Source organism: Protopterus annectens, chromosome 10.part0 (assembly GCF_019279795.1).
Source record: "Protopterus annectens isolate FY-2018-M chromosome 10.part0, PAN1.0, whole genome shotgun sequence".
NCBI lineage: Eukaryota > Metazoa > Chordata > Ceratodontiformes > Protopteridae > Protopterus > Protopterus annectens.
In genome coordinates this window covers 373,521,853-373,547,883 of record NC_056744.1, presented here as the reverse complement: position 1 = coordinate 373,547,883, position 26,031 = coordinate 373,521,853, and the positions used below count along the sequence as shown (strand labels likewise).

Below are 26,031 nucleotides of genomic sequence, written 5' to 3'. Positions count from 1 at the left end.
AGGGTCATGTCAAACCCTGAGCTGTTGGACATGCTCCACTTAAAGAAATTCCAATCCCTCAGAGCCACACACTCCAGGGATCTAAACCTTGTCATCGCAATGAACAAAACATGCTGGAGGGATAGGTTCCTGACCCAGAGACTCCCCATACTGTGGAACGGACTGCCCATATATGTCAAGCAGAGCACCTCCTTGACCCTCTTCAAAAGGAACCTTGACGATTGGATGGGAGATAGGTATTTCACCCCAGGGATCACGCCAGTTGCCCTGCTAGACAGGGGTCCAGGGAAGTAAATATTGTGGGAAGAAGTATCCAGGGAAATGTTATGGCTAGGCTTGTATAGGCCCGATAACCTAGTACCAACCTATGAACCTAACTTCCTCCTCCCTTCCTTAGTTTTGGGAATCAACCCAAATGTGATGACTGCAACAGTGAAACACGAAGAACATAAGTACATTTGTGTACACTTACCATAAATGTAGATGTTCGAGTTTATTCACTGTTGCAGTCCTGGTTACCCTCCCTCCAGCCCCCTGACTTCTTTTGACTCTACCTTCTTGTTTGGTGTATCTAAGCTTTCTGGTGTATTTGCTTTTTTGTTGGAGGAGTACCATAACATATTGCTTCCCATTGTGGGGGGCATCTGACATCTGGGGCAAGAAAAACTGATGTAATGGCGTCGGCTGCATGTTTTATTTCCCTGATGACCTAAAGTCATGGAAAAAGAGACTGCATCCAACCCAGGAATCCAAGACTCTGGTATTCAGGCCGGCTGAGGGCTACCTGCAGGCAGATGACCCAAATGTGATGACTGCAACAGTGAATACACTCGAACATCTACATTTCTGGTATGTGTACACATCCCTACTTTGTGTCCATTACAATAAATGTAGATGTTCGAGTGTATTCACTGTTGCAGTCCTGGTTTCTCTCCCCCTTTATTCTATTTCTTTCCTTACAAGGGACATATTGATATTTATTTTTCACTGGTGGGGTTCTTCCACCAGAACCTGGCCACCTACTTTGGGCTCTCCTGACCAGTTAGGGCAAGAAAAACACATGTAATGGCATCAGTTGCCTTCCTTTATACTACTGGTGACCTGACGTCAGTCCTCAAGCAACAGCAACCAACGCAGAAATACTAAGCCTCTGGTATTCAGGCCAGCCGAGGGCTACCCTGGCAGGGATAACCCAAATGTGATGACTGCAACAGTGAATACCATAAATGTATATGTTAGAATGTAAGTGTACACAACTGTACATGTTAAGTTGTCAATCTCGCCTTCATTCTTGCTGGACGGGTTCCGACTCAGCACTTGCTAAGCTCGTGAATCACTCAGCTCGAGGCAGCCTTATATCCCATGATGCAAGGCGGTGATTACCCAGATCTCGTTTGCCGCTTCGCTCATGAGGTCACCTTTTTTTACCAGCACCTGGTAAGTGAATTTCATTACTCTTTTTCAAGAGATTTAGCTATCCCAGTTTCTAAATTTTTCCCTTTTTCAGAGTTAGTTAGTTCCCCGATTCACTTAGACCCTATTCCCGTTAGTTTCTCGATCCCTTATCATATTTTCTGTTAGTCAGGCCTTAGGCCTTACCCTCCCAACAATTTCCTGTCAGGATTTTTGTTAGGTGTGTCTGTGTTTTTGTTTTAGTTAGTGTATTTGAGGACTGAGTGTGTGTGTGTTTGTGTCCAAACTCAGTCATGTCTAAAGACACTAGGGTCTCAGGTTTTAAGAAGTGACTTGTGCTGTCAGAAGATGTCTCTGACAGATGGTCACACTTCTTGTATTTATTGCCTGGGACCCCCTACACCTGCAGGACTCCTGTGCTATTTGTCATTCTTTCAGCCAGAGAGTCCTGCAAGAACGTAGAAACAAACTGATCCTAAGGGGTCTTCTCAAGGCTGAGAGCTCCCAGGCTAAGGTTGGCTCCGGGAAGCCCTCTAAGCCATCCAAGACCCAGACTTCAGTGTCCAAGTCTGTGGCCTTGGTTCCGACTCCACCAGAGTCGACATCGGCTCCGTCCGGAGCCAATCCTTCCTTCTTGGAAAGTTTAGTACCGGCGCCGATCGGCACCGATACCCTGGCTTCGGCACCTGTGTTGGCTCCGGCTGGAGCCGATACCCTAGCTTCGAAGCATGTGTCGGCTCCGGCTGGAGCCGACACATCTCTATCCCAGCTCGGAGCCGACAAGCTGTCGGCTCCAACTGGAACCGAAGGTTCGTCTGCTCCGATGGCTCCATCGAGGAAGAGATCTAGATCTCCTTCGCTGGAGTCTATCCACTCGGCTCCAGCCTCCCCCTTACTTTCGGAGCGGAGCCATCAGAGCCGATCCTCAAGGTCTTCCAGACTCTCAGACCATGACTTGGAGAGAGTGGTGAGTAGACTACTAAAATCACAGGCACTGGCCCAGATGCTCCATAGCCCGTCTCAGCAGACGACCGCTATTCCACACCCTCCTGAAATTCCTCCTTCGACTCTCCTACAGAGCTCTGAGCCGGAGACTATTGGTACCGTGACTGTTGCTGCTTCGGAGCCGATACCACCCCTTTCGCCCGGCTGCCTTTGACTCCTATTTCCTCCTTGAGACCGTACTTAGAGGGATCCGGTCGTCGGGCTTCCCTAGTTGGTTGTGAGGGGGCGAGTGGCATCGGACCCTTGTCCGACCCAGTTCTCCCTTTCGGAGCTTCAGCCTTGGTGAGCTCGGCGCCGACATCTGCTTCGGAGTCTTCCTTTTTGGTGGGGCCGGGGATCCCTGTTTCTTCGGAGCGGGGGCTCTCGGTCCTCCCTGGGAGGGGAGCCTTCGAGGTGATGAGGAGTGTGCTAGCCCCCGAGCTTAGTCAGCAGTCGGTTCCTTTAGCTCCTCCCTCTACGGTGCCTGTAGATGTCTCTTCCCACTCTCTTGCTCCCAGACCCAGAGATCCATCGCCACAGGTTTCCCCATTGGGAGGAATTTCCTCTTCCGAGGTTTCTCCTGATCCTTCAGGAGAGCCCTCACGTAAGAGGACCTGCAAGAGGAAGCACTTAGACTCCCCTGAGTCTACAACATCAGATACCGACTTAGATGAGTCGGAGGGGTCCCCAAGATCCCCCTCTGAGGATGTCTCCTTTTCAGACATCCTTGAACTCCTGAAACAGAGGGGAAACTGGCCCTCCATTAATCCCTCCGAGGATGAGTCGGTATACCTGGAGGCTTTTGGATCTCGACCCTCCACCTCCTGGGTGTCTCCACCTTTCGACCCCCTCATGGACGTGATAGCTCGAAAGGCATGGGCATCTCCTGATTCTGTGGAACCAGTCCCCAGGAGGCCTTCTAAATTTATCACGGCCCCCACTGAGAAACAGTTTCTCACAAAAGGTGTTCCGGTTGATGCCATGGTGGTGGCAGCCGCCACCAAAAAGGAACTTGCAGATCCTTTCGTACTAGTCAGTCCTCCTAACAAGGAGTCTAGGACCATGGACAGGTATGGTAAGCGGATGTTTTCCTCAGTGACCTTTGCTATGCGTTCGTTGAATTATTTGTCACTTCACCCGACTTTAAAGAGATATCCTCATAGAATTGGGTGAGGTAGTACAGGATCCGTCAGCTGCTGGGGCTCAAGAGAAGATTGCATCTCAGCTGGAAATCCTAAATTCCATAACTAACTCCTCCATGCGGCTCATTTCTTATGCAGCCGATGGGGCGAGTAGAGCCGCAGGCACAGGAGTGGCTCTCAGACGTCAGTCCTGGATGCGGCTTTGCAATTTTGCAGACCCCTTTAAGGCGTCCTTCACAAATTCTCCCTTTGATGGCACAACTTTGTTTGGACCTCAGGTGAAGGACACGTTGACCAGGTGCGAGCAAGTCGGCAAGACTCTTTCTGCCGTAGGAGTCCGTTTCTCCACCCCTTCTAGACCTTACCCCAAAGGTCAGAAGGGAGGGAAAATGTGGTTCCGAAAATCTCAGGGAGTCCCGCCTGACGCACGTGGTCAGTTTACCCCCAGAGACAGAGGGGGTAATAACAATAGACACCGCCCTAGGGGCAGAGGAGGTCCACAGAACCAGGGCAGCAGAGAGCCTCTCTCTGACAAGCCCTTCCAGCATCCCTGAGGTGTTGCCCGACTGCCCACCCTTGGAGGCAGTCGGGGGCAGATTGTCGCTGTACCCAGAAGCCTGGCTTTCCCTCTCACAAGACAAATGGGTACAGTCGATCATATCCGAGGGTTACAAGATTCCTTTCGAGGAAAGCCCCTTCCCTCAAAAAGGTTCCCTTCCAGACGTTCCACCCGGTCTAAGGGAAATTGCAAAGCTAGAGGTTTCAAAGCTTCTAGAAAAAGGGCCATCCAGCCAGTTCCAACAGATCATTTAGAGTCCGGAATCTACTCAAGGTTCTTTTTGGTTCCCAAAAAGACGGGAGACTGGAGACCAATATTAGACCTCAGCAGGCTCAACAAGTCTGTCAAAAAGACAAGATATTTCGGATGGTCACACTTCAGTCGATTTTGCCCTTTCTGGGCAAAAACAACTGGGTGTGCTCCATAGACCTTCAAGATGCGTGCTATCACATAAAAATCCACAGACGCTCCAGAAGGTTTCTCCGCTTTCGGCTGGGGGCCAGTCATTTTCAATTCAGAGCCCTGCCCTTTGGTCTCACTACAGCCCCCCAGAGTGTTCACCAAATGCATGCCAGCGGTCACGGCTCACCTGAAACGTCAAGGATTCCAGGTGTTTCCGTATCTAGACAACTGGCTCTCCTCAGCCACCACCAGGCATCAACTTCTCCAAGCCAGAGATTATACTCTACATCTCTGCAGTCAGTTAGGAATCTCAGTCAACTTCGAAAAGTCTTCCTTATCGCCTTGCTTATCTATTACCTTTATAGGCGCAGATCTAGACACTACTCGGATGTCAGCAAACCTAACAAGTCAAAGAATCCTAGATATCCAAAACCATGTTCGGATCATCCTATCCAGCAAAAAGGTACAAGCCAGGTTGGTCCTGAAAGTGTTGGGCCTCATGGCAGCCGCCATCACACTTCTTCCTCTGGCCCGTTTTTACATGCGTCTCCTACAATGGATGTTGTTTACCCAATGGTCCTTCCAGCTGCTTCCCATGCGTCACAAGATCCTGGCCTGCAAGAGCCATCTATCCTGGTGGACTTCTCCCCTAGTCCATCAGGGCAGACCATTTGTCCCCTCAGCCCCGGTAGCCACGATCACTTCGGATGCCTCCCTGATTGGGTGGGGGGGGGCATTATCAGGGCAGGATGGTTCATGGCATGTGGCAACCGTTCGAATACCACCTGCACATAAATGTCCTAGAGATGAGCAGTGCTTTTAACGTTGCAAGCCCTCAACGACTTTCTTCCCTTAGGAACTATTGCAGTTCACACGGACAACATGTCTGTGGTGTGGTACATCAACAAGCAGGGCGGGACCAAGTCCTATCCCTTGTGTCGAGAAGCTCTCAGACTTTGGCAATGGGCGATCTCCTCTCATCGGTTTCTGGTAGCAACGCATATCCCCGGGAAAACCAACATAATAGCGGACAGATTGAGCAGAGCTATACTCATGCCTAACGAGTGGTGTCTCAAACAATCCATGGTGGAGGAGATTTTTCAGAAGTGGGGCCGCCCATGCTGCGACCTTTTTGCTACACCCCAAAACAGCAAATGCCCAGACTTCTTTTCTCTCTTTCCACTTCCGGGCCATCCCCCTAGAGACGCCCTTACCCAGGATTGGCCCCGGGGACTTCTTTATGCCTTCCCCCCTTTCCGTTAATACCGCAAGTACTCCAGAAAGCTACCGTCTTGAGAGCCAAAATGATTCTCATTGCCCCTTACTGGCCTCGACAAATTTGGTTCCCGTTCCTTCATCGCCATCTTGTGGTGCAGCCTTGGCATCTGGACCCAGTTCTAGATCTTCTGACGCACCAGTCGGGTCAACTGCACCGATCCATTTGTTCCCTCAACCTCACTGCTTGGTTGCTCCACTTCCTTCCTTAGCCAGGCTTCCTATGATCTCTAACCCCGTTAGAGATATCATAGTAGCTTCTCTAAAGTCCTCTACCAGGAGGATTTACTCTAGCAAATGGAAACGTTTCTCCTTTTGGGCAAAGTCTAAGAACATAGACTCTTTTACTGCCCCTATTCAGTCAGTCTTGGACTTTCTAGCTGTAATTTTTCACTCCAGTTCTTCTTCTTCCACAGTTAAAGTTCAGTTGGCAGCAGTCTCTAATTTCCATGTCGGATTTGCAGACCAGAATATTATGTCTCACAAACTTTGTAAAGCCTTTCTCAGAGGGGTGTTCCTACTTAAACCCCCTGTTAGAGATCCACCACCACAGTGGGACCTAAATGTAGTGCTGGCATCCTTGATACTTCCCCCTTTCGAACCGGCTGCTACATGCTCATTAAAATTTCTTTCTTGGAAGACACTCTTTCTAGTTGCTATTACTTTGGCTAGGAGAGTGTCGGAATTACATGCTGTCTGTGTTCGTCCCCCTTACTTGGTCTTCCACAAGGATAGAGTATTCTTAAGAACCAATCTTTCCTTTTTGCCCAAGGTTGCTTCAAAAACAAATTTAAATCAATCCATTGACCTTCCTGTATTTTTTCCCAATCATTCTAACAGGGCATAGCAAAGATTGCATTGCCTAGATGTTCATCACCAACTCAGATATTACTTGGACAGAACAAAGCAATTTAGGAAATCTGATCAGCTTTTTCTTTCTTATGCTGAAAATAGGAAAGGTCTTCCTGTTTCTAAAGTAACCTTATCCAGATGGCTGTCTTCCACCATTTCTGACATTTATCAGCTTAGGGACAAACAACTGATCTCAAAACCTAAAGCACATTCTACTAGAGGTCTAGCCACATCTACAGCTTTTCAGGCTAGACTACCCTTGGACACTATTTGTGCAGCAGCCACTTGGGCCACTCCTCATAATTACAAATTGGATTTGGCCTCCAGGAACAGGGCAAGTTTTGGTTCCACAGTTCTCAAGAGTCTGTTCCATTGAGCCACCCAGGATAGAGGTGCTAGGGACGTGGTCCCATCCAGCAAGAATGAAGGCGAGATTGACAACTTAACATTTAGAAGTTATGTACCTACCATAACGTTCCATGTTAGTTGTCTTCTCTCGCCTTCTTTCTTGCATCCCTCCCTCCTGTCCCCCTAGCCTGGACAGACCTTGATTTTTCCTTTTTCTCTGGGAGATTGTTCTCCCTTGGACACCAGTTAGTTCTGGATCTTTACCTGGGTTCCCCTTACACTCTCCTCACGTTAGTTGTTGTTCTTTCCTTCTGGAAAGATTGCGGGCAGTTTTTCCTCTAGATACCAAACGAGATCTGGGTAATCACCGCCTTGCATCATGGGATATAGGGCTGCCTCGAGCTAGTAAAAGTGATTCTCGAGCTTAGCAAGTGCCGAGTCGGAGCCGAGGATCGGCTCCGAACCCATCCAGCAAGAAAGAAGGCGAGAGAAGACAACTAACATGGAACGTTATGGTAGGTACATAACTTCTAATTTCTGCCTGCATACTTGGATGCTTTTAATTCTGCATCTAAGGCCCCAAACTCTGAACCACCTGCCCGCAAGCGACCAGATCCCTTTTACAAGGTGCCTGACGAGCAGATATTCTTGGACAAACCTCCCTTGGCCAAAGTATTATACCTGGCCTCCCACTTCAAGGAGCTCCTACACTCTCGGACATTAACTGCAAGGCAATTCCTTCGACTCTTGGGCTTAATGGCCGCAACCATCGCTATGCTAGTACTGGCCAAAATGCATATGGACAGGCTACAGTGGTACTTCGAAAACATTTGGTCCCAGCACCTGAATCACTTGGAACAAGTAATACTCCTCCTTCCCTGTCTAAAGAAAGAAATAAGCTGGTGGATCCAAAAAATCCAGCTAAAACCAGGGCTTCACTTCAGTCCACTCCCTCTAACCCAAGTAATGCATACAGATGCCTCAGATTCAGGTTGGGTTGCAACAGTGGCATATTACCAGATTCAAGCAAACTTGCAGCCTTCCCTGAAGGCCAAACACATCAGTGTCAGAGAAAGGATAGCTGTCTTCTTAACTCTAAAAGCCTTTACTCCACTGCTGCTACCAGGGGGGTTTCTAATAGTAACAGAGACAATACCACTTTAATGTGTTACCTCAAGAAACTGGGCGGGACAAAGGAATATCAGCTGTGTAGACTAAACTTGCTGATATGGGACCTAGCCTCTCGCCACAACTTGTCCCTGCAGGCAACCTTCATCCCCTCGCAGGACAAGGAAGCAAGCAGATCTCTTAAGCAGGACATCCTCTCCCCACAACACGAATAAGTGCTGGACAGGACGGTCTTCCTAGGTATAGTCCACCGGTGGGGCACTCCTCAAATAGACCTGTTCGCCTCCCCCCAGAACAGGCAGCTGCAGACCTTCTGCTCAAAGACCTACTCCCCTCTAGGCTGGAGAGTAGACACTTTCAACATCTCCTGGGAGGAGAAGTTTCTTTATGCCTCCCTCCCCTTCCCACTGATTCAGAAAGTTCTCCTGAAAATCAGGAAGGACAAACCGAAAATCTTGTTAATTACTCCGTACTGGCCAAGGCAGCACTAGTTCCCCCTACTTCACAATCTAGCCAAGGGCAATCACTGCAAGTTATCCCACAGGATGGACCTCCTGACACAAGAAAAAGGAACTCGCCTCCACCACACTTGCAGATGTTGTCCCTGACACTATGGGTGCTAAACGTTTGATCCCATTTTGACACCACTACTCGGAGGACAATCCTGAAGGAGGTCAGGAAACCTACAACAAGAAAATCATACCTAGCTAAATGGGGAAAGATTTACTAAGTGGTGTCTAGACAAGGGAAGGGACCCTTGCATTGCTGCCCCCCCCCAGTTCTTTCTTGTATGTCAATTGATAAAAAGTAGACTTTCCTATTCTTCAGTGAAAGTACACCTTTCTGCAGTATTGGCCTGCTTGCCTCCTGATCCCCCCTTGCTAGCCAGACTCAACATAAAACTCTTCCTTAAAGTGGTGTTGCATATTAGACCTCCAAAAAAGCCTATCCCTCCGCCCTGGGACCTTAACTACATCCTGGAAAAGCTTACCCCAACATCCATTTGAACCTGCTGGGACAGTTTCCCTTGAGATATGTACTGGGAAAACAGTCCTAGTGGCTATAACATCAGCCAGAAGGGCTTCAGTGCTGCAAGCCACGTTCCACAAGGACAGAGTCACCCTGAGAACTAACCACTCCTTTATGCCCAAGGTGGTCAGTGATTTGTCTATAAACCAGTCTATCCACCTGCCCACCTTCTTCCCTCTCCCACAAATGAAGGGAAGTGGATACTCCACTCCCTGGATGTACAGGCAACTAAGATTTTACCTGGACAAAACTAAATCCATTAGGAAATCTAAACAACTCTGTTTCCTTCCACCCCAGAGCATTGGGCAAGGCAGTCTCCAAACAAACCATTGCATGGTAGATCAGGAAAGCCATCTGTGTTTACTGCGCCTACCACAGGAAAAAATACATTCTTAGGAGTAAAGGCTCATTCCACAAGGTCAATGGCCGCTTCCAAGGCTTTCCTAAAAGGTCTGGACATGGCTTCCATTATGGAAGCAGCAACATGGTCCACTATCCACACTTTCACCAAACATTACAGGCTAGACAGTCTCCAGAGCATGTGCAGGATTCACCAGGGCAATCCTACAGGGCTTTGTAGAATCCTCTTCTGCATCCGCCACCCTCTCATCCAACTTGTGGTACTCTCCCACAACTAGAATACTGCAACATAGGAATTGGAGGACGTAGAATAGTTGTGTAAAATCTTACCATAACAATAGATGTCCTTCTCTTCCATGTTGCAGTATTCCTTCCCACCCACTTATAACCCCCTTATTCTCCTTTCATCCCATCATCACCCTGGACCTATTAGTGCTACAGAATGACCCAGGGTCCCATACCTGACACCACTGGCATCTTCTCCTAATAGACCTTCTACTCTACTTGCTGAGCTTCAGGTTCTGAAGATTGTGCGTGCAGACATCACATTTAAGGCCCCTGGTTTATGGCCTTGCGTGTAACTTCCTACGCAGCTGCAATAGCCAAGCTGAAGTTTTGTATAGGAGCTGATGTATGAGTCTCCTGAGGGCAGGAAATCCCACAACTAGAAATACTGTAACATGGAAGAGTGCATCTGTGGTTATGGTAAGATTTTACACAACTATTCTTTGCAGTGATCTTACTTTAATATCACCTGGTATAGTTAGTTGCTCACAGAATTGTATTTATTGTTTTATTGTGACACCATTAGTAATTTTTGTTAATGCAATCTTTTTTTAACAGAATGCTTAATGAACCAAGTTTTTAACAACATTGGTCCAGACAACAATTTGGATGTGGTCATTTCCCTGCTGTCTTTTGGATTGTATCCCAATGTTTGCTATCATAAAGAGAAAAGAAAAATTCTTACTACAGAGGGACGAAATGCACTTATTCATAAATCATCTGTCAACTGCCCATTTAGTAGTCAAGATATAAAATACCCCTCACCTTTTTTTGTATTCGGAGAAAAGGTAAGTTATTTTTTGAAGATTTTGCATGTAATGAACTTCAGCAGCATTGCTTTTACATAACATCTGTTGCCTATGAACATTAGTATTTAGTGCACATTTTTCTGCAATGTGTACATAGTGCTGCTAAATATAGGTAAAGCATGCTGCAGTTTGCTTCTTTTCTGATGCTGTACTTCCTGTGTGCACACACTGTGTGATGATCATCAGAGGAGTCACTACTGCTGCAGTAACATTCATCCTTGTTTGTTCTGCAAAATGGAGATGCTATACTGACCCCAGGTAGAAAGGAGTTGAGCATTCCACGCATTTTGTATGCGTGTGTGTTTCAAGCCATTCTGTCATTGGTGAGCTTCTCCCAGCAAACCACCTCCCAGGGCAATAAGCCACTATTTTCTAAAACGCCATCTTGTTTAAACCTGTATCATTATAAGTTTCTTAGTTATTCTGATCTTTGGTGAATTGTTTGCAGTTTTTTAGTGTCTGTTCTGGTTGTGTTTAAGGCAGCTTATGTTCCCAAAACAGTTTGCAAGAAATATGCTTGTGTTAGGTGGATCCCTCCAAAGATTTCCACCTTCAGTGTTTTTTTTTCTGTTTGCTAGGTCAAAGGAACGTCCTTTTACGAAGAAAAGACTGAACACGAGTTGTAAATTGAAAACCTTGTTAGAGTAACAAAACCTACTCTAGGCCACAGGATGCCTTTTCCCTTCAGTCTTGTTAGGGACTTTCTCATGTGATTGGTACAAGAAGTTAAAAGAAAGTTTACAAATTAAAGCTGAAAAGTTGTAACCAGAGAAGTGGGCATGATGCTCGAGGCCAAGTGATCTTGGCAGTCCTGCACAGACCTAAGGATTTTAATCAGCTGATAACACTCTGGCCACAGTGTATGCAGCACAGCCATCTGTCAAAGCCTGTCTGAAGACTGGCAAGGGAGCATCCTGACCAGATTTCAACAGTTGACATTTGCCGAGTCACAGCTGTGCACACCAGGCATCTTGCTGTAAGCCAACACATGATGCATGCCCAAGGGGAGGGGACCTCAGGTTATCCCTGCCATTGTTATCTAGCAGATTTTGTCTTTTTTAGCATCTGTTACTGTTTTTACTAAGCCAGTCACGTCCATGGGCATGGAGGCCCAACATTTTTGGACAGGGCACTGGTCCTTGGTACGTCACTCTCTTCTGCATTTGCCATGTCCATTTTTGAATACAATAATTTACCTTGGAGTTTACTGCACTCTGACAAACAGTTCATGCCTTCTATCACCCAACAACTGAACCCAGCATTTGTGGTACCTCTGCTTTGTTAAAAGAAGTGGTTTGCCTCAGCTGAACTGTTATCCAGCTCTGGTATCAAGTGAAGAAGCCAGGGGATTTGGATATAAGCTTTGCAGATACTGTTCCCTGGGGCACAATAGACTGTGAAGGAGTCACTGTGGTACCTGGTTTCCTACCTCTCCCTTCCCCCAGCAGACCTCTTCTTTGGAGATACCCTTCATAAAAATGCAGAAGGCTTTCATTTCGAAAAGCAAACTACTCTCATAAGGTCGAGCTCATTATAGGCAGCTCCTGAGTTTACCATCCCCAGACCACTAAGTATCCCCGCCCAGTGCATGTAGGGCTTGATGATGTCTTTGAAGACATTTCTTTGCACCTTGAATGTCTAATATCTACTCATGGGAAGCTTGATCATTTTCATGAAGTGCTTGACTCTCACAAGCATCTCTGTTGTCGTTGTTGTATCTTTCGGCTTTGTCCCTGTTAGGGGTCGCCACAACGGAACTCCGGTCCACTAATGACTGGCAGTAGATTTTTACGCACCGACTTGCCAGGCCTGACGCACAACCTTCAACAAAGGTACGCCCATTCACACATGTCTCCACACAGAAGACACTTTAGCTGAGAATCGAACAGGACAACGTCTTACTGTGAGGTGACAACGCTACCGCAGCACCACCACTGCAGTATACTCTCACAAGCATCTCTGTAATAATCCTAATGCTGAAACCCTCTATAGTTTCCACTGAATCCACCAAAGGGTGCAGTTAGACACCCCTTGCTTATTGACAGAAAGTAAAGTATTAGACACATTTGTCAGGCAAGCTTATACCTCAGCTAACCTTTTTATGAGGGCACTTAATTGCCATTTCCACATGTTAGAGTCTAGAGTCCCTACAAGAGCAAATCCTTCTAAGGCAGGAACTATTTGACAAAACTTTGTTTAAGGAAATTCAGGAGACTGCTAGAGCAGCCTTACAAGTCACCTGACATTCTTTAACAAATGGGTATGTTGCATTGGATGTGTCATGCAGAGCAGCTGCCACAGGCTCAGTCATTAGCAGGCATGATTGGCACTAGATTCAGCCTGTCTGAGATCAGGTGAAGGACAAATGCCTGAATGTTATTCTATATCAAGAGATGTATTTCTATTCCAGTGTTGCAGTATTCTGCATATGGGTTTGCCCTTCTTCCGGCCAGATTTCCAAAGATTTTCAGTCCCTCTAGGTGTGTCAGACGTCTGACGTAGCAGCAGGAATGTGGGCAATAAAAGTGACGTCTGCACGCATCAGCCCTCAGAACTTTTCGGTCACCAGTCGTACGCCAGGTGCTCCTGCTTCTCGCGGACATTTGTTCGAAAAAGATTCAGTTGAATACCCCATTGGGGATTCTTTCAGTCCTGTTTTTTTATTAGTCTGTTAAGGTCATTCAGCAAGTGCGGTCGGCAGATTCCCCACAAAGACACACCTGACCAGTGTCTATTTTGTCTAGGCAGTGAACACGACCATGAGAAGTGCACCATTTCCTATTCGTTTGTCCCAGAGATGTTACGCTGACGTTTGCAAGCTCTAAACCTGTATTTAAGAGAATCAGCGCTTGAAACAGTTAGCGTTCGGAGTGGAGGCTGCTCCCGATGCCCTGTCCGAACAACCTAGGAAGAGGGCCAAGTTCTCATGACCTACTATTTAGTTTGCTCCTCTGTATGCTGTACCTCAGTCCATAGCGGACGTCAGCTTGACTGAGGATCTGACGTCCGCCAATACAGATATAGTGAGTACCTCTGAGGAAGCTGCAAAATCTCGAGCGGATGACGCATCCACAGAGGATTTACCGGCACCTTCTCTAGATGCTGGGGGAGGGGACCAGCTTTTTGGTCTGGGCTCACTGGATGCCACCTCTGCTCTTCCGATCAGTGACCCTAAGCCTATTCCTAGCCAGACTCTGGCTAGGCCTTTGAAGAAAAAGCGAGACTCCTCACTCCTACCTCTGAAAGCATGCCAGGTTGGCAGGCCTTCAGCCAGAGCTTATTCGATGCCTTTATGGCTCTTAGGTCTTCAGCAGAACCCTCTGCCACTGTTCCTCCCTCCTTAGTGCCACACCTCCAACCCAGGAAAAGAGGGTAGAGCAGCTGGAAGATGAGGAATTGTCTTGACTCCTCTGAGGACTCTTTCCTACTCCTCCCAGATCCCATCGCCCTTGGGATATGGTTCTCCTGAGGTGGGCTCTGTTGAACCTGACTCCCCTGTAGAGTATCTTACATTTGGGGAAACTATAAAATGAAAGACCACTTTACGTGGCAATCCTAGGATATGTCTGATGTTCAGAAAAGGTTTTTTGACTTGATTCAAATGGACACTCCCAGTCCTTCTGCTGTTCCTCCCATCCAACCTTGTTTTCTGGATCCTTTTGCCTCAGCCTCCACTAGCCTGGACTCCCAACCTCCAGCTGTTTGGAGAGCAGACAGACTGTAAAGTCCTTGAAACAGAGAATTTTCACTAGTAAGTGCGTCCTGCTGACCCAGCCACTATTTCCATCTCTATGGACAGGCCCTCCATACTTCTGCTTACCACTACTATCCTCCCAGCTGATAAAGACAGCAAGACCATGGAGAGGTTGGGAAAGAAAATTTATACTTCTCCCACCCTCTCATTTAAAACCACAAACTACCAAACACATATGACCAAATACTCTGGCTCTCCTGGACAAAGCCTCTAAAGAGTTAGTAGATAACCCTGTCTGCGCATACAAAGCCTCTCTGTCTTCCCTGAAGGCACTCATCTCTCAAGTGAGTAGACACTCCTTGAGGTGTAGCTGTGATGCAGCTGAAGCCTCAGCCAGGTCAGCTGCATCAGCTTCAGTATTAAGAAAGATACTCATGGCTGCAACTACAGCCTCTCCCAGATGACTTCAGGGCCAAACTCTTGGACGCACCTTTGGACCACTCAGTACTTTTTGGTGAAAAAGTGGTTGACCTTTTCAAATCTTTACAATAGAAAGGTAAAGAATTACTGGACTTGAAACCTATCCTGATCTCAGCTGTTCCTAAATTCCAGAGGAACTACCCATCCAAGACGCAATTTATCAGGAAATCCTCCTGGCCTGCTGCTCCCCAGTCTAGAAGACCCCCTAGAAGACAGCCTCCTCAGACTAGGCCATCTCAGTCTTCCAGCCAAAGGCCTCCCTTTCCTGATAAGGCAGGTAGTGTCTGACTGCCAAAATTTCAGCCCCACCCCCCATTCACTCCCATTTCCACCTGTCTCTCTCACTGTCTCCCCTGCATGGTCACTCATTACCACAGAAAAATGGGTCCTGTCCCATCCTGCAGGACGGCTACTTCATGTCCTGGATCACACCCCCATCATGGCTTGGCATCCCACAGCCTCCCCCCTGTCAATTACCCCTCCTCCATCAGGTTCTACAAACCCTGCTTCATGGCACCATAGAGCCAGTTCCGGATCGCGCAGAGAGAAAAGGATTCTATTCCAGAATCTTTTTGTTACCCAGAAAGGAAGGTCCATGGAGGCCAATTCTAAACCTCTCTCACCTCATCCCCTTCCTAAAGGTCCCTCCTTTCAGGATGCTCACTCTACCTACTCTTTCCACTCATCCTTCCACAAGGGTTCATGGCAACCCTGGACAGTAAAGATGCTTACCTTCACATACATATAAAGCCCGCTTATAGGAAATATCTGAGGTTCCTGGCAGGCCCATCTCACTTTCAGTTTTGTGCCTTGCCCTTTGGGCACCCAGGCTTTTTGCAAACAGGATATTCACAAAATGCCTCACTCAGGTCATCGCCTTCTACAGGGAAAAGGGAATTTAGATATTCCCTTACCTAGGCAAAAGACGAGCAAACTTCTCAAAACCACTCCCCGGACTGTCTGATTATACTCCAGTCTCTAGGGTTCTTGATCAATTTCCCAAAGTCCCACCTCAACCCCACACAGGATATTGTCTTCCTGGATTGCAGAATCAGAGCAGACCTGATGAAGGGCTTTCTTCCAGCAGAAAAGGTGGTATTACTTCGAAACCATCTCCTTTTTGCTATACAATCAACAAAACAGAAAGCAAAGCAATTTCAGACTTCTAGGCTACATGGCAGCTTCCATTCCCATGTTGCCCCTAGCAAGGATGCACATGAGGAAACTTAAATGATACCTCCGGTCAGTGTGGACCCAACACTCCCACCCAGTGGAGTTCAGAATCTCGTTGCTCCCCTGCTTACATCAGGAACTGAGATGGTGGGTGGCTCACATAGTCCAAAACCCAGGTCTGCCTCTGCAAGCACCCTCTCCCTCCCAAACCATGTACACACATGCCTCAGACCAGGGCTGGGGAGTGACTCTGGGGAAAAGGAAGGTACAAGGTTTGTGGACAAACAGCCTCAGACAAGCCCACATAAATGTGAGAGAGATGACCGTCATTCTCCTGGCTCTACAGGCCTTCCAGCCATACCTAGAGCAGGGCCTCTGAAGATATTCACAGACAACACCACAGTCCTGTGGTATCTCAGCAAGCAGAGAGGGGGACCATATCCTACCTTCTATGCAAACTAGCTCTGCAGGTGTGGGAACTGGCTACCTCACAGGGGATCACCCTCCAGGTAGCCTACATCCCATCCCTGCACAACTCCTAGGCGGATTACCTAAGCAGAACCATTTCAAACAACCACAAATGGATGCTGCAACGAGATATGTTATCCTATCTCGACGTAATTTTTGCTGGTTGGGTTCAGATCTGTTCACAGCTCCGACTCAGCCGATTACTAAAGCTTGAGAGCTTCCAGTGGCTCGAGGCTAACCCCTATCCCCTGATGCTCTGAGCCCCATCCCCAGATCTCGTTTGCCCCTCAAGCGATCGAGAAGTGATGTCCTTCTGTTCCTATGTTTTGCAGTATTCTAGTAGTGGGATTTTCTGTCCTCAGGCGACTCGTACATCGGCTTCTATACAAAAGCTTCAGCTTGGCTGTTGCAGTGTGCATGGGACATCACACATAGGCCATAAACCAGGGGCCTTAAATGTGACGTCTGCACGCATAATCCTCAGAACTTTTCAGCCGCAGACTACCTTTGCATCGTACGATCGCTTCTTCACAGATGTCGCATCTTAAAGATAAGTAACCCATTGAGTTTCTAGGGTTTCTAATTTTCTTGTTTTTGACTATTGTTCTTGCTTGGGTTTGGTTGTCGTAGCTTTTAGCTGATGTCAGGTAAAAAGGAAAAGTGCCAGTGTGGGAGCCAGATACCCCATAAAGACACCCATGATAGATGTGTCTTTTGCTTAGGCCGGGAACACGATTACTACTCTTGCGCAATTTGTCAATCTTTTGTGCCTAAAACCCTGCGCAACTGTCTGGACGCTTTAAACCTCTACCTTGAAAGCCAGCGCCTTAAGCGGTTAGCCGTTAGAATGGATCCTGCGTCGGAGGCCACACCCTCCGCGCAAGAAGGCCAAGATTCCTAGATGTTTTTCGCCTGCCACTCTGCTTCCCAACACACCGCCAGCTGCCAGTCTAGGGGTTGATGCGTGCTCGGTGGATCCTTTGACTGCAGCGGTATCCCTTGAGGAAGCCGTTGCACAGCTGATGACCGGCACGTCCTCTGAGATTATCCAGACAATGACTTCTGTCAATGTTGAGGGGGTACCTCCAACCGGGATCCAGACTTCGGATGTATTTACCTTTAAACCCAATGCCAGGCCACTCCCTGCTTCCACCCCGGCCAAAAAGAAGCAGAAAACTAAACATACCTCCCCGGCCAAAAAGAAGCAGAAAACTAAACATACCTCCTCCTCTACAGAAGCCATACCAGACTGGCAGGCCTTTAGGGCTCTCAGGCCTTCAGCCTCAGCCCCCTCCACCCTGCCTCTGTTGAGCTCTAGGCCTGCTTCTACCTCTTCCCTCCTACCCATGACCCCTCAAGTCAGGGAAGAAGTGCATGATGTTTTTCTATTCCTATGTTGCAGTATTCTTGGTGTGGGATTTCCTGCCTTCAGGCGACTCGTACGTCTGCTCCTATGCAAAAGCTTCAGCTTGGATGTTGCAGCTGCGTGGGACGTCACACGTAGGGCATTAAACCAGGGACCTTAAGTATGACGTCTGCACGCACAATTCTCAGAACTTTTCAGCCGCAGACAACTTTGCATCGTACGATCGCTCTTCAGACGTCAGATCGACTTTAGATAAGTACCCCGTTGAGATTTTGCATTTCTAATTTTTTACCAGTCTTTCGCATTGCTTAGGCTTGGTTGTTGTAGCTTTCAGCTGATGTCAGGGAAAAAGGGAAAGTGTCAGTGCGGGCGCCAAATTCCCCATAAGGACGCCCATGACAAATGCGTTTTCTGCTTAGGCCGGGAACGCGACCATAACGCCTGCCCTATTTATAAATCTTTTGTGCTTAAGACCTTACGTAGTCGTCTGGCAGCTTTAAACCTTTACTTAGAAAACCAACTCCTCAAACGGCTGGCTCTCAGGATGGATCCCGCTTCTGAGGCCACCCAAGAACCTCCACGTAAGAAGACCAAGATGCCTAGGCCTTCATTGCCTGCCGCTTCGCACCCGAACGGCCTGCCAACTACCGATGTAGCAATTGAGCGCTCGGCGGATCAGTCTGCTCCATCAAACACCCTCGTGGAGGCTGATGCACAGCCAATGACTGGCATGTCCACAGAGCTTTCTCAGACACCAACACTTGTCGGAAGGGGGAACCAGATTTGGTGGTTCCTTCAACAAGGATCCAGACCTTGGATACAGCCGCTGCCAAACCCAACTCTAGACTGACTCTAACCAAAAAGAAGCAGAAAACAAAACATATTACACCTGCGTCTGAAAGCCCTCCAGACTGGGAGGCCTTCACCTCTTCTCTTATGCAGGCATTTATGGCCCTTAGACTTTCTGCCTCACCCCCAACTACGTTGCCTCTGCTAAGCCCCAGGCCTCTCTGCTGCTTCCATTCCCATGGCTCCCCTCCTTGAGGAAGAACATGAATCTACCTACTCTTCTTTGGATTAATCCATCTCTTATGTGTCCCAGATTGCTTCTCCCAAGGAGTACTATTCTCCTGATCAGGATTCTGTGCAAAAGGGATTCTCCACCTGAAGACCATTACATTTGGTGAAACCATCACCAAAATGAAAGACTATTTCAAATGGGATACTTCCCAAATGACAGAAACCCAAAAAAGATACTTTGCACTGCTGCAATTGGAGTCCGCCTCCCCTACAGCTGTACCACCTGTTCTTCCTGCATACTTGGATACCTTTACTGCAGCCTCTAGAACACCTGACTCTCAGCCTCCTGCACCTAAGCACCCAGACTGCTTCTACAAGGTGCCAGAGGAGCAAAAATTCCTCATAAAGCCACCCTTAGCAGACCCAGCAGTGATTGCCACTGCCCGTGATAGTCTAGGTTGTTACTTCTGCCTCCCTATTTCCATAGCTTCATAGATTGGTACTAGGCTATCAGCCCTAGGGCCTATACAAGCCTAGCCATAACAATTCCCTGGCTATTTCTTCCCACACTATTTACTTCCCTGGACCTCTGTCTAGCAGGGCGACTGACGTGATCCGTGGGGTCAATTTCCTTTCTCCCATCCAGTTGTCAAGGTTCCTTTTGAAGAGGGCCAAAGAGGCACTCTGCTTGACATGTATGGGCAGTCTCCTCCAGACTCTGGGAGTGTCTGGGGTCAGGAACCTATCCCTCCAGCATGTTTTGTTTATTGTGATGATAAGGTTTAGATCCCTGGAGCGTGTGGCTCTGAGGGATTGGGATTTCTTTAAGTGTAGCATGTCCAACAGCTCTGGGTTTGACATGGCCTTGTATGTTAAGCAGAGATTGCCTGTGAGTAGACGATATGCGACAGAGTATAGTTGGAGTTTTTTAAGGCGGTCAGCGTAGGGCATCTACTTTAGGCCTGTGATTCTTTTAGTGAGGTATTTCTGGGGCCTTTCCAGTTGTTGCAGATGTCTTGAGAAGTACATACCAAATGGGGCATTGTATTCTATAGTGGGTCTAATGAAGGATGAGTACAGTGGGGCAATGACCTCCTTTTTTCTGGATGAAAAGCCCTTAGTGATGAGGTGTGCCACACAAAAGGATTTCCTGACTGTTGTGGTGATGTGGTTATCGAAGGTGAGACCACTGTCTGCCTGTGTCCCTAAGTCTCATCACACTTTCGGTGTTTAGTGTACTACCACCTATATCCCACGGATAAAGATAAATCCATGAATAGGATAGGCAAGAAGGTGTACACTTCCTCCACTTTGGCCTTCAGAGCCATTAACTATCACACGCATGACCAAGTATGCCCTGGACTTAGTATCCCAAGGCACCTCTATGCTGACTTCAATTCCTGACAGTCCCATTAAAACGGATATCTCGTCCAAATTGTCCTTAGCACTACAAGTGGCTAGACACTCCATAAGATGCAGCTACGATGCTGCAGAAGCTTCTGCTCGCTCTGCAGCATCAGCATCTGTCCTTAGGAGATATTCCCGGATTAGACTACAGAATCTGCCAGAGGACTTCAAGTCCAAAATCTTGGACGCACCCCTGGATCACAACTTCCTCTTTGGAAAGCAATCTGCAGACCTATGTAAGAATCTGCAGGAAAAAAGCAAAGAATTACAGGATATTAAACAGCTCCTGGTATCCCCTATACCCAAATTTTATCGGAACTACCCGGCTAAGACTACCTTTGTTAGGCGTAACCCGCATTCTGCTGCCGCCTCCCCCAGACCCAGAAGAGGAACTAGAAGATATTCCTCATCCAGGCCCACTGGCCCACCTCCTCAGCCTAGACAACCCTTTCAGGACAGGGGAGGTTCTAATAATGCATGACTGCCTTTACCATCTGCCCCTCTCAGCTTGCCTTACCCACTGTCTCCCCTTCTGTCAAAAAATCGCCACAGACCCATGGGCATTAACCATTATTTAAAAAGGATACTTTCTATCCTGGAATCATGTTCCCCCCCTGGGGGAGCATTCCATTTCCCCCAAAAAACCAATGCCATCTCCTTCCACAAATTCTGTCAGACCTGCAACAACAAGGCACAATAGAGCCTGTTCCCACAGGACAAGAAGGAAAGAGATTCTGCTCCCGTCTGTTCCTGGTCCGTCGAAAGGACGTGCCCTGGAGACACATTTTGGATCTCTCCTTCCTAAACCTTTACCTGCAGGTACCCTCCTTCAAAATGCTATCACTTCCCACACTTACCCCTCATACCCTCAAATGCTTTCATGGTCACTTTGGACCTAAAAGATGCTTACCTGCACATTCCCATCAGGGCATCACGCAGACGATGTTCTTCGTCTTCCCTTGCTGCAGTCCTGACTATTGGGTATAGTCCGCGTCCCAGTCGGCCCGAATACCAGAGTATAAGGCTGACGTCGGTCATGGCGCCTTACGCATGACCGTCATTTCCTCAGTCTTTTGCCGCATGGTCCGATGCAGAAGCAATTTTGCGAGTGCAGGTTGGCGTTCTGAGATTTTCGAAACCGAGTTTCAGACCGAAAACAGAGTTGGCTAAGTAACCAACATTTTGGTTTTTCTTGCCTCAGTATTTAACGGATGTCAGAAAAAGTGAATAACTGTATTTCTTGTGGGAAGCAGATACCGCATAGGGATTATCATACATTGTGTATACCTTGTTTAGGGCCTGAGCACGGCGTTGTTGGTTGCCGCTCTTGTGCTAGATTTAACAAGCGCACTATTAAGAGGAGGCTTGATTGTGCTAGGTTAGTGTTTGGGAAGCGTTGCAATTATAATATGCCGTCGGATGCTCGCTTCATCCAAGCGCAAGGACAAAACAGTGAAGCTTAGGGTGAGGAACGGCAGTCCCGGACGTCGGTCCTTTAGAAGGCTCAGGAGCCAGAGGTTTTGCCAGGAGTCTCTATGGAGTCTCAGGCAGATACTTTACTGTTACAGGATGTGCCCTCTCAGGAGGTAGGCCAGGCTGAGGGGCTTCTCAGGTAACTGTTCTTCCCTCTCTTCCCAAGGTAGTTAGGGCCTCTCCTTCTGTTGCCAAAGCTTCTTTTAGAGGTAGGCCAAGTTCAGCTTCTGTGGGGGCTTCTCCTAGCATTTCGGGCTCTGTGCCTAAGAGACATATGCTTAAAATGGCAGAAGATTTGATTACTCTGATTAGAGGTTCTATGCCCCCACCTGATAAGAGGCCTAGGGTGGAACAGGAGTTTGATAGTTTTGAACAGTGTTCACAGGCTTCAGAGTCTTCTGTGGAAGACTTGCAAGAGTTTCCTACTTATTCTGATTCTGATGTGGATGATTCCACTCCTTCAGCTTCTCCTCCTGAGGATTTTTCATTTTCAGAGACTCTTCACTCCATGAGGGAGCACTTTAAATGGGAAGGCCAAGATTACTCTGACTCGAGAAAAAGGCTTAGGGAATTCTTGCTTTTGCCCCAGCACAGGCGCTTAGCTATTCCTTCTGTGTTGCATGTGGTGGAGGATGTTTTGGCAGAGGCTTCTCTGAACCCTGACTCCTTGCCCCCTGCTCCTGTTAATCCTGATAGGTATTATAGGGTGCAAGCTCATAAGTATTTGTTTAAGAGTCCCAGGGGACCCAGAAACTGTTTCTCAGGGGCCTAAAGGTGTTAAAGCTTCTGTGGTTAAAAATCCTGTACCCTCTGATAAAGAGGCAAGGGCTTTGGATAGGTGGGGTAAGAAAGTATATACTTCTTCCACTCTAGCCATGAGGCGTTGAATTGTCAGTTTCATATGCTGAAATATCAGAATTATCTCCTTTCACAATTGAAATCTAAGGTGGATGCTTTGGCGGAAGGTATTGAGTGTAAAGAATTGCTGGATTTGGTTCATGTGTCTGAACAAGTGGGTAAGCATTCTTTGCAGTGTGGTTTTGATGCTGTTCAGGCCTCCTCGAGGGTGGCTGCTACTAGTTCTGTTCTGACATGCCTGGTTGAAGGATCAGAATTTAGCTGAGCATGTTAAGACCAGGATTTTGGATGCTCCTTTACAGTCTGATGTGTTGTTTGGACGCCTGTGGAAGCAGTTTTAAAGAAAATGGAGGACAAAGCTAAGTCTATGCAGACTGTTAAAGATTTTTGCAGGTGCAGCCTCCAAGTTTAATAGAAATTGGCCTGCTAAGGGGTGGACATATCCTGCTTATGGTTCCCAGTCTAGGGGTAGGTCTAGACGGGGTAGGGGCGGGGCTCAGGGTTCGTTTAGGCCTAGATCAGACAGTTCACCTGCTCAGACTTCTGGTGAGGGCAGGGGTCAGTCCTTTAAGCAGAACCAATGACCTGCCTTTTCAGCTGCCAGTGGACTCTCGTCTGGCAGCTCCTTTGGGAGGAAGATTGTCTCTTTTCAAAGAAAATTGGGATTTAATCACTCAAGACAGATGGGTGCTGCATATCATTCATCACGGTTACAGATTTTATTTCCACACAATGCCCCCTTTCAAAGGCATGCCAGATGTTCCTCCTCCACAAAGAAAAGAGGCTCACAAGCAAGTTTCCCAGTTATTCCAGATAGGGGCTATTCAGCCAGTCCCTGTATCAGAAAGGGGATTTTATTCTTACCTGTTCCTAGTACCAAAGAAGAGGAACACGTGGAGACCAATTTTGGATTTATCTATCCTCAACACTTATCTGGACATTCCCAAGTTCAAGATGTTGACGTTACAGCAACTGTTACCTCTGCTGGGCAAGGATCACTGGATGGTAACTTTGGATCTCAAGGAAGCTTACCTTCATGTGCCTATAAGGCTAAGTTGCAGAAAGTATCTGCGGTTTCGAACTGGAGATTTTCATTATCAGTTCTCTGCATTGCCCTTTGGCTTATCTAAGAGTATTCACAAAGGTTCTGGCTCCAGTGATAGCTTACTTCAGGCTTCAAGCCATTCAAATCTATCCTTACTTGGGCGACTGCCTGATTCTGGCTCAAGAAAAGGAACACCTTCTACAGCATCTGGAATATGTCATAGCAGTGCTAAGATGCCTAGGGTATTCTGTGAACGAAATAAAGTCCAGTCTAGTACCCTCTCAAGACATGTGCTTTCTGGGTGTGAGACTGAATACAGCAGCCCAGATGGCCTTTTAACCCCGGACAAACAAAAGAGTCTGTCACTTTACTTCCATCAACTATCTCATCAGTCCGTGCTGACTGCAAGGACAGTCCTTCAAGCATTAGGGTTCATGGCATCTTGTATTCTGGTGCTTCCCAATGCCAAACTGCATATGAGGAAGCTGCAATGGTATCTCAAAATGTATGGACACAGCACTGCCAAGATTTGGACACTGTCATTCAAATAATACCTTGCCTTCAAAAGGAATTCTTGTGGTGGGCTCAGGAATGTCACCTAAACAAGGGACTCTCTGTGACCCGGCCAGAGTCAGATTTTAACGACAGATGCCTCGGACACTGCTTGGGGAGCTCATCTAAATGGAAAGTGGATACAAGACAAGTGGCCTGCCAGACTACAGCATCTACATATCAACATGAAAGAGATGTTAGCAGTCCAGTTTGCATTGATGGCGTTCAAGGAGTTACTTCTTCCAGGGCAGGTGTTGATTCTGACAGACAACACAACTGTCATGTGGTACATCAACAAGGGGAACACATTCTTATCCTCTATGCAGGCAAGCAATGATTTTATGGGAGACTGCGTTAAGCCTGCAACTGACTCTTCAGGCAAGGTTTCTGCCAGGAGCACAGAACTCCCTAGCAGATGTATTAAGCAGACAAATCATGGATCCCCACAGTGGAAACTGGATCTTCATGTATTTCAGAAATTGACAGTGTCATGGGGAACTCCAGACATAGATCTGTTCTTCTCCACTAAACCACCAGCTGCCAAAGTATTGCACAAAGGGGTTTCATCACACAGCTTGGAAAGTGGATGCTCTGTCTTTCAGTTGGAAAAACCTTCATGTCTATGCCTTTCCACCTCTACCTCTTCTTCCAAAGGTATTACTAAAGGTCAGACAAGACAGGCCAAGGATGATTTTGATAGCTCCAGATTGGCCTCGGCAACACTGGTACCCACTTCTAAGGAGTCTTGTAAAGAAGCCTCCATGGCCTTTACCTCTGATTCCTCATCTGTTATCTCAGAAGGACGGTCATCTGCTCAATGTCAAGCTTCAATCTCTTCATCTCACAGCTTGGCATATTCTGTGTTGAAGGTCTCAGCTTCCTCAACAAGTTTTAAATGTGATTATGGAAGCTAGAAGGCCTAGTACTAGAAAAATGGAAGAGATTTTTATTTTGGAGTACAGCAAAGAATTTGGAGATTTCAGAGCCTAATTTGAGTGTGGCTCTTCAATATCTTACTGAATTATTGGACAAAGGGTTGTCCTTCTCTTCCATAAAGATTCATGCTGCAGCAATTTCAGCTCACTATGATTGTGACCCACCTTTGTTTTCGCATCCTTTGTTCAAGCAGTTTCTTAGAGGGGCAAAGAATATAAGACCCCCGTAGAGCTCCTACTCCTGCTTGGGATCTCAATTTTGTGTTGGAAAAACTTACTCTACAACCTTTTGAGCCTGCAGCTACTGCTGAATTGAAATATTTGTCATGGAAGACTGCTTTTCTGTTGGCTATTACTTCTGCAAGAAGGGTGTCTGAGTTGCAGGCCCTTATGGCAGTAGAGCCCTTTTGGTTTTCCATAAGGACAGGGTTTCATTAGTACTAATCCTTCCTTTATGCCTAAGGTGGTTTCTAGTGTGGCTTTAAACCAAACTATTCATTTGCCTACGTTTTGCAGATCCTCAAAATAAAGGGGAAAAGATTTTGCACACTTTAGATGTACACAGGCAATTGCGTTATTATTTGAGCAGGACTAAAGATTTTAGGCAGTCTCAGCAGTTACTTGTTTCTTTTGCTTTGAGTTCACAGGGCAAGCCTGTGTCAAAACAAACTATTTCTAGGTGGATTGGCTTTTGCATTGCATTTTGTTATTCCCATCATGGCAAAGAGGTTCCAGCTGGGATTAGGCCTCATTCCACTAGGGCTACTGCCACTTCAACAGCATTTCTAAGGGGTGGCAACTAAGGATATTCTGGAAGCAGCTACTTGGAGTTCAGTGCATACTTTCTCTAGGCATTATCACCTGCCTATATACTCTAAGACTAGAGCTGGTTTTGCCACAGCTGTTTTACAAGGCATGTTGTCAGCTCCTGCTACTTTATAATTTGCCAGCCTCCTTACCTCTGCTTTGGGATT

At 47.3% G+C, this 26,031-nt stretch overlaps 1 protein-coding gene across 1 annotated transcript in view; it reads left to right on the top strand.

Moving 5' to 3' along the window:
• Window positions 1-26,031, top strand: part of DHX9 (DExH-box helicase 9) — a 1,660,482-nt gene that overhangs the window by 1,567,192 nt on the left and 67,259 nt on the right. The window contains exon 23 of the mRNA XM_044086769.1: window positions 10,336-10,565. Coding sequence (XP_043942704.1) covers window positions 10,336-10,565 — 230 coding nt within the window. The remainder of the gene's footprint in view (window positions 1-10,335; window positions 10,566-26,031) is intronic.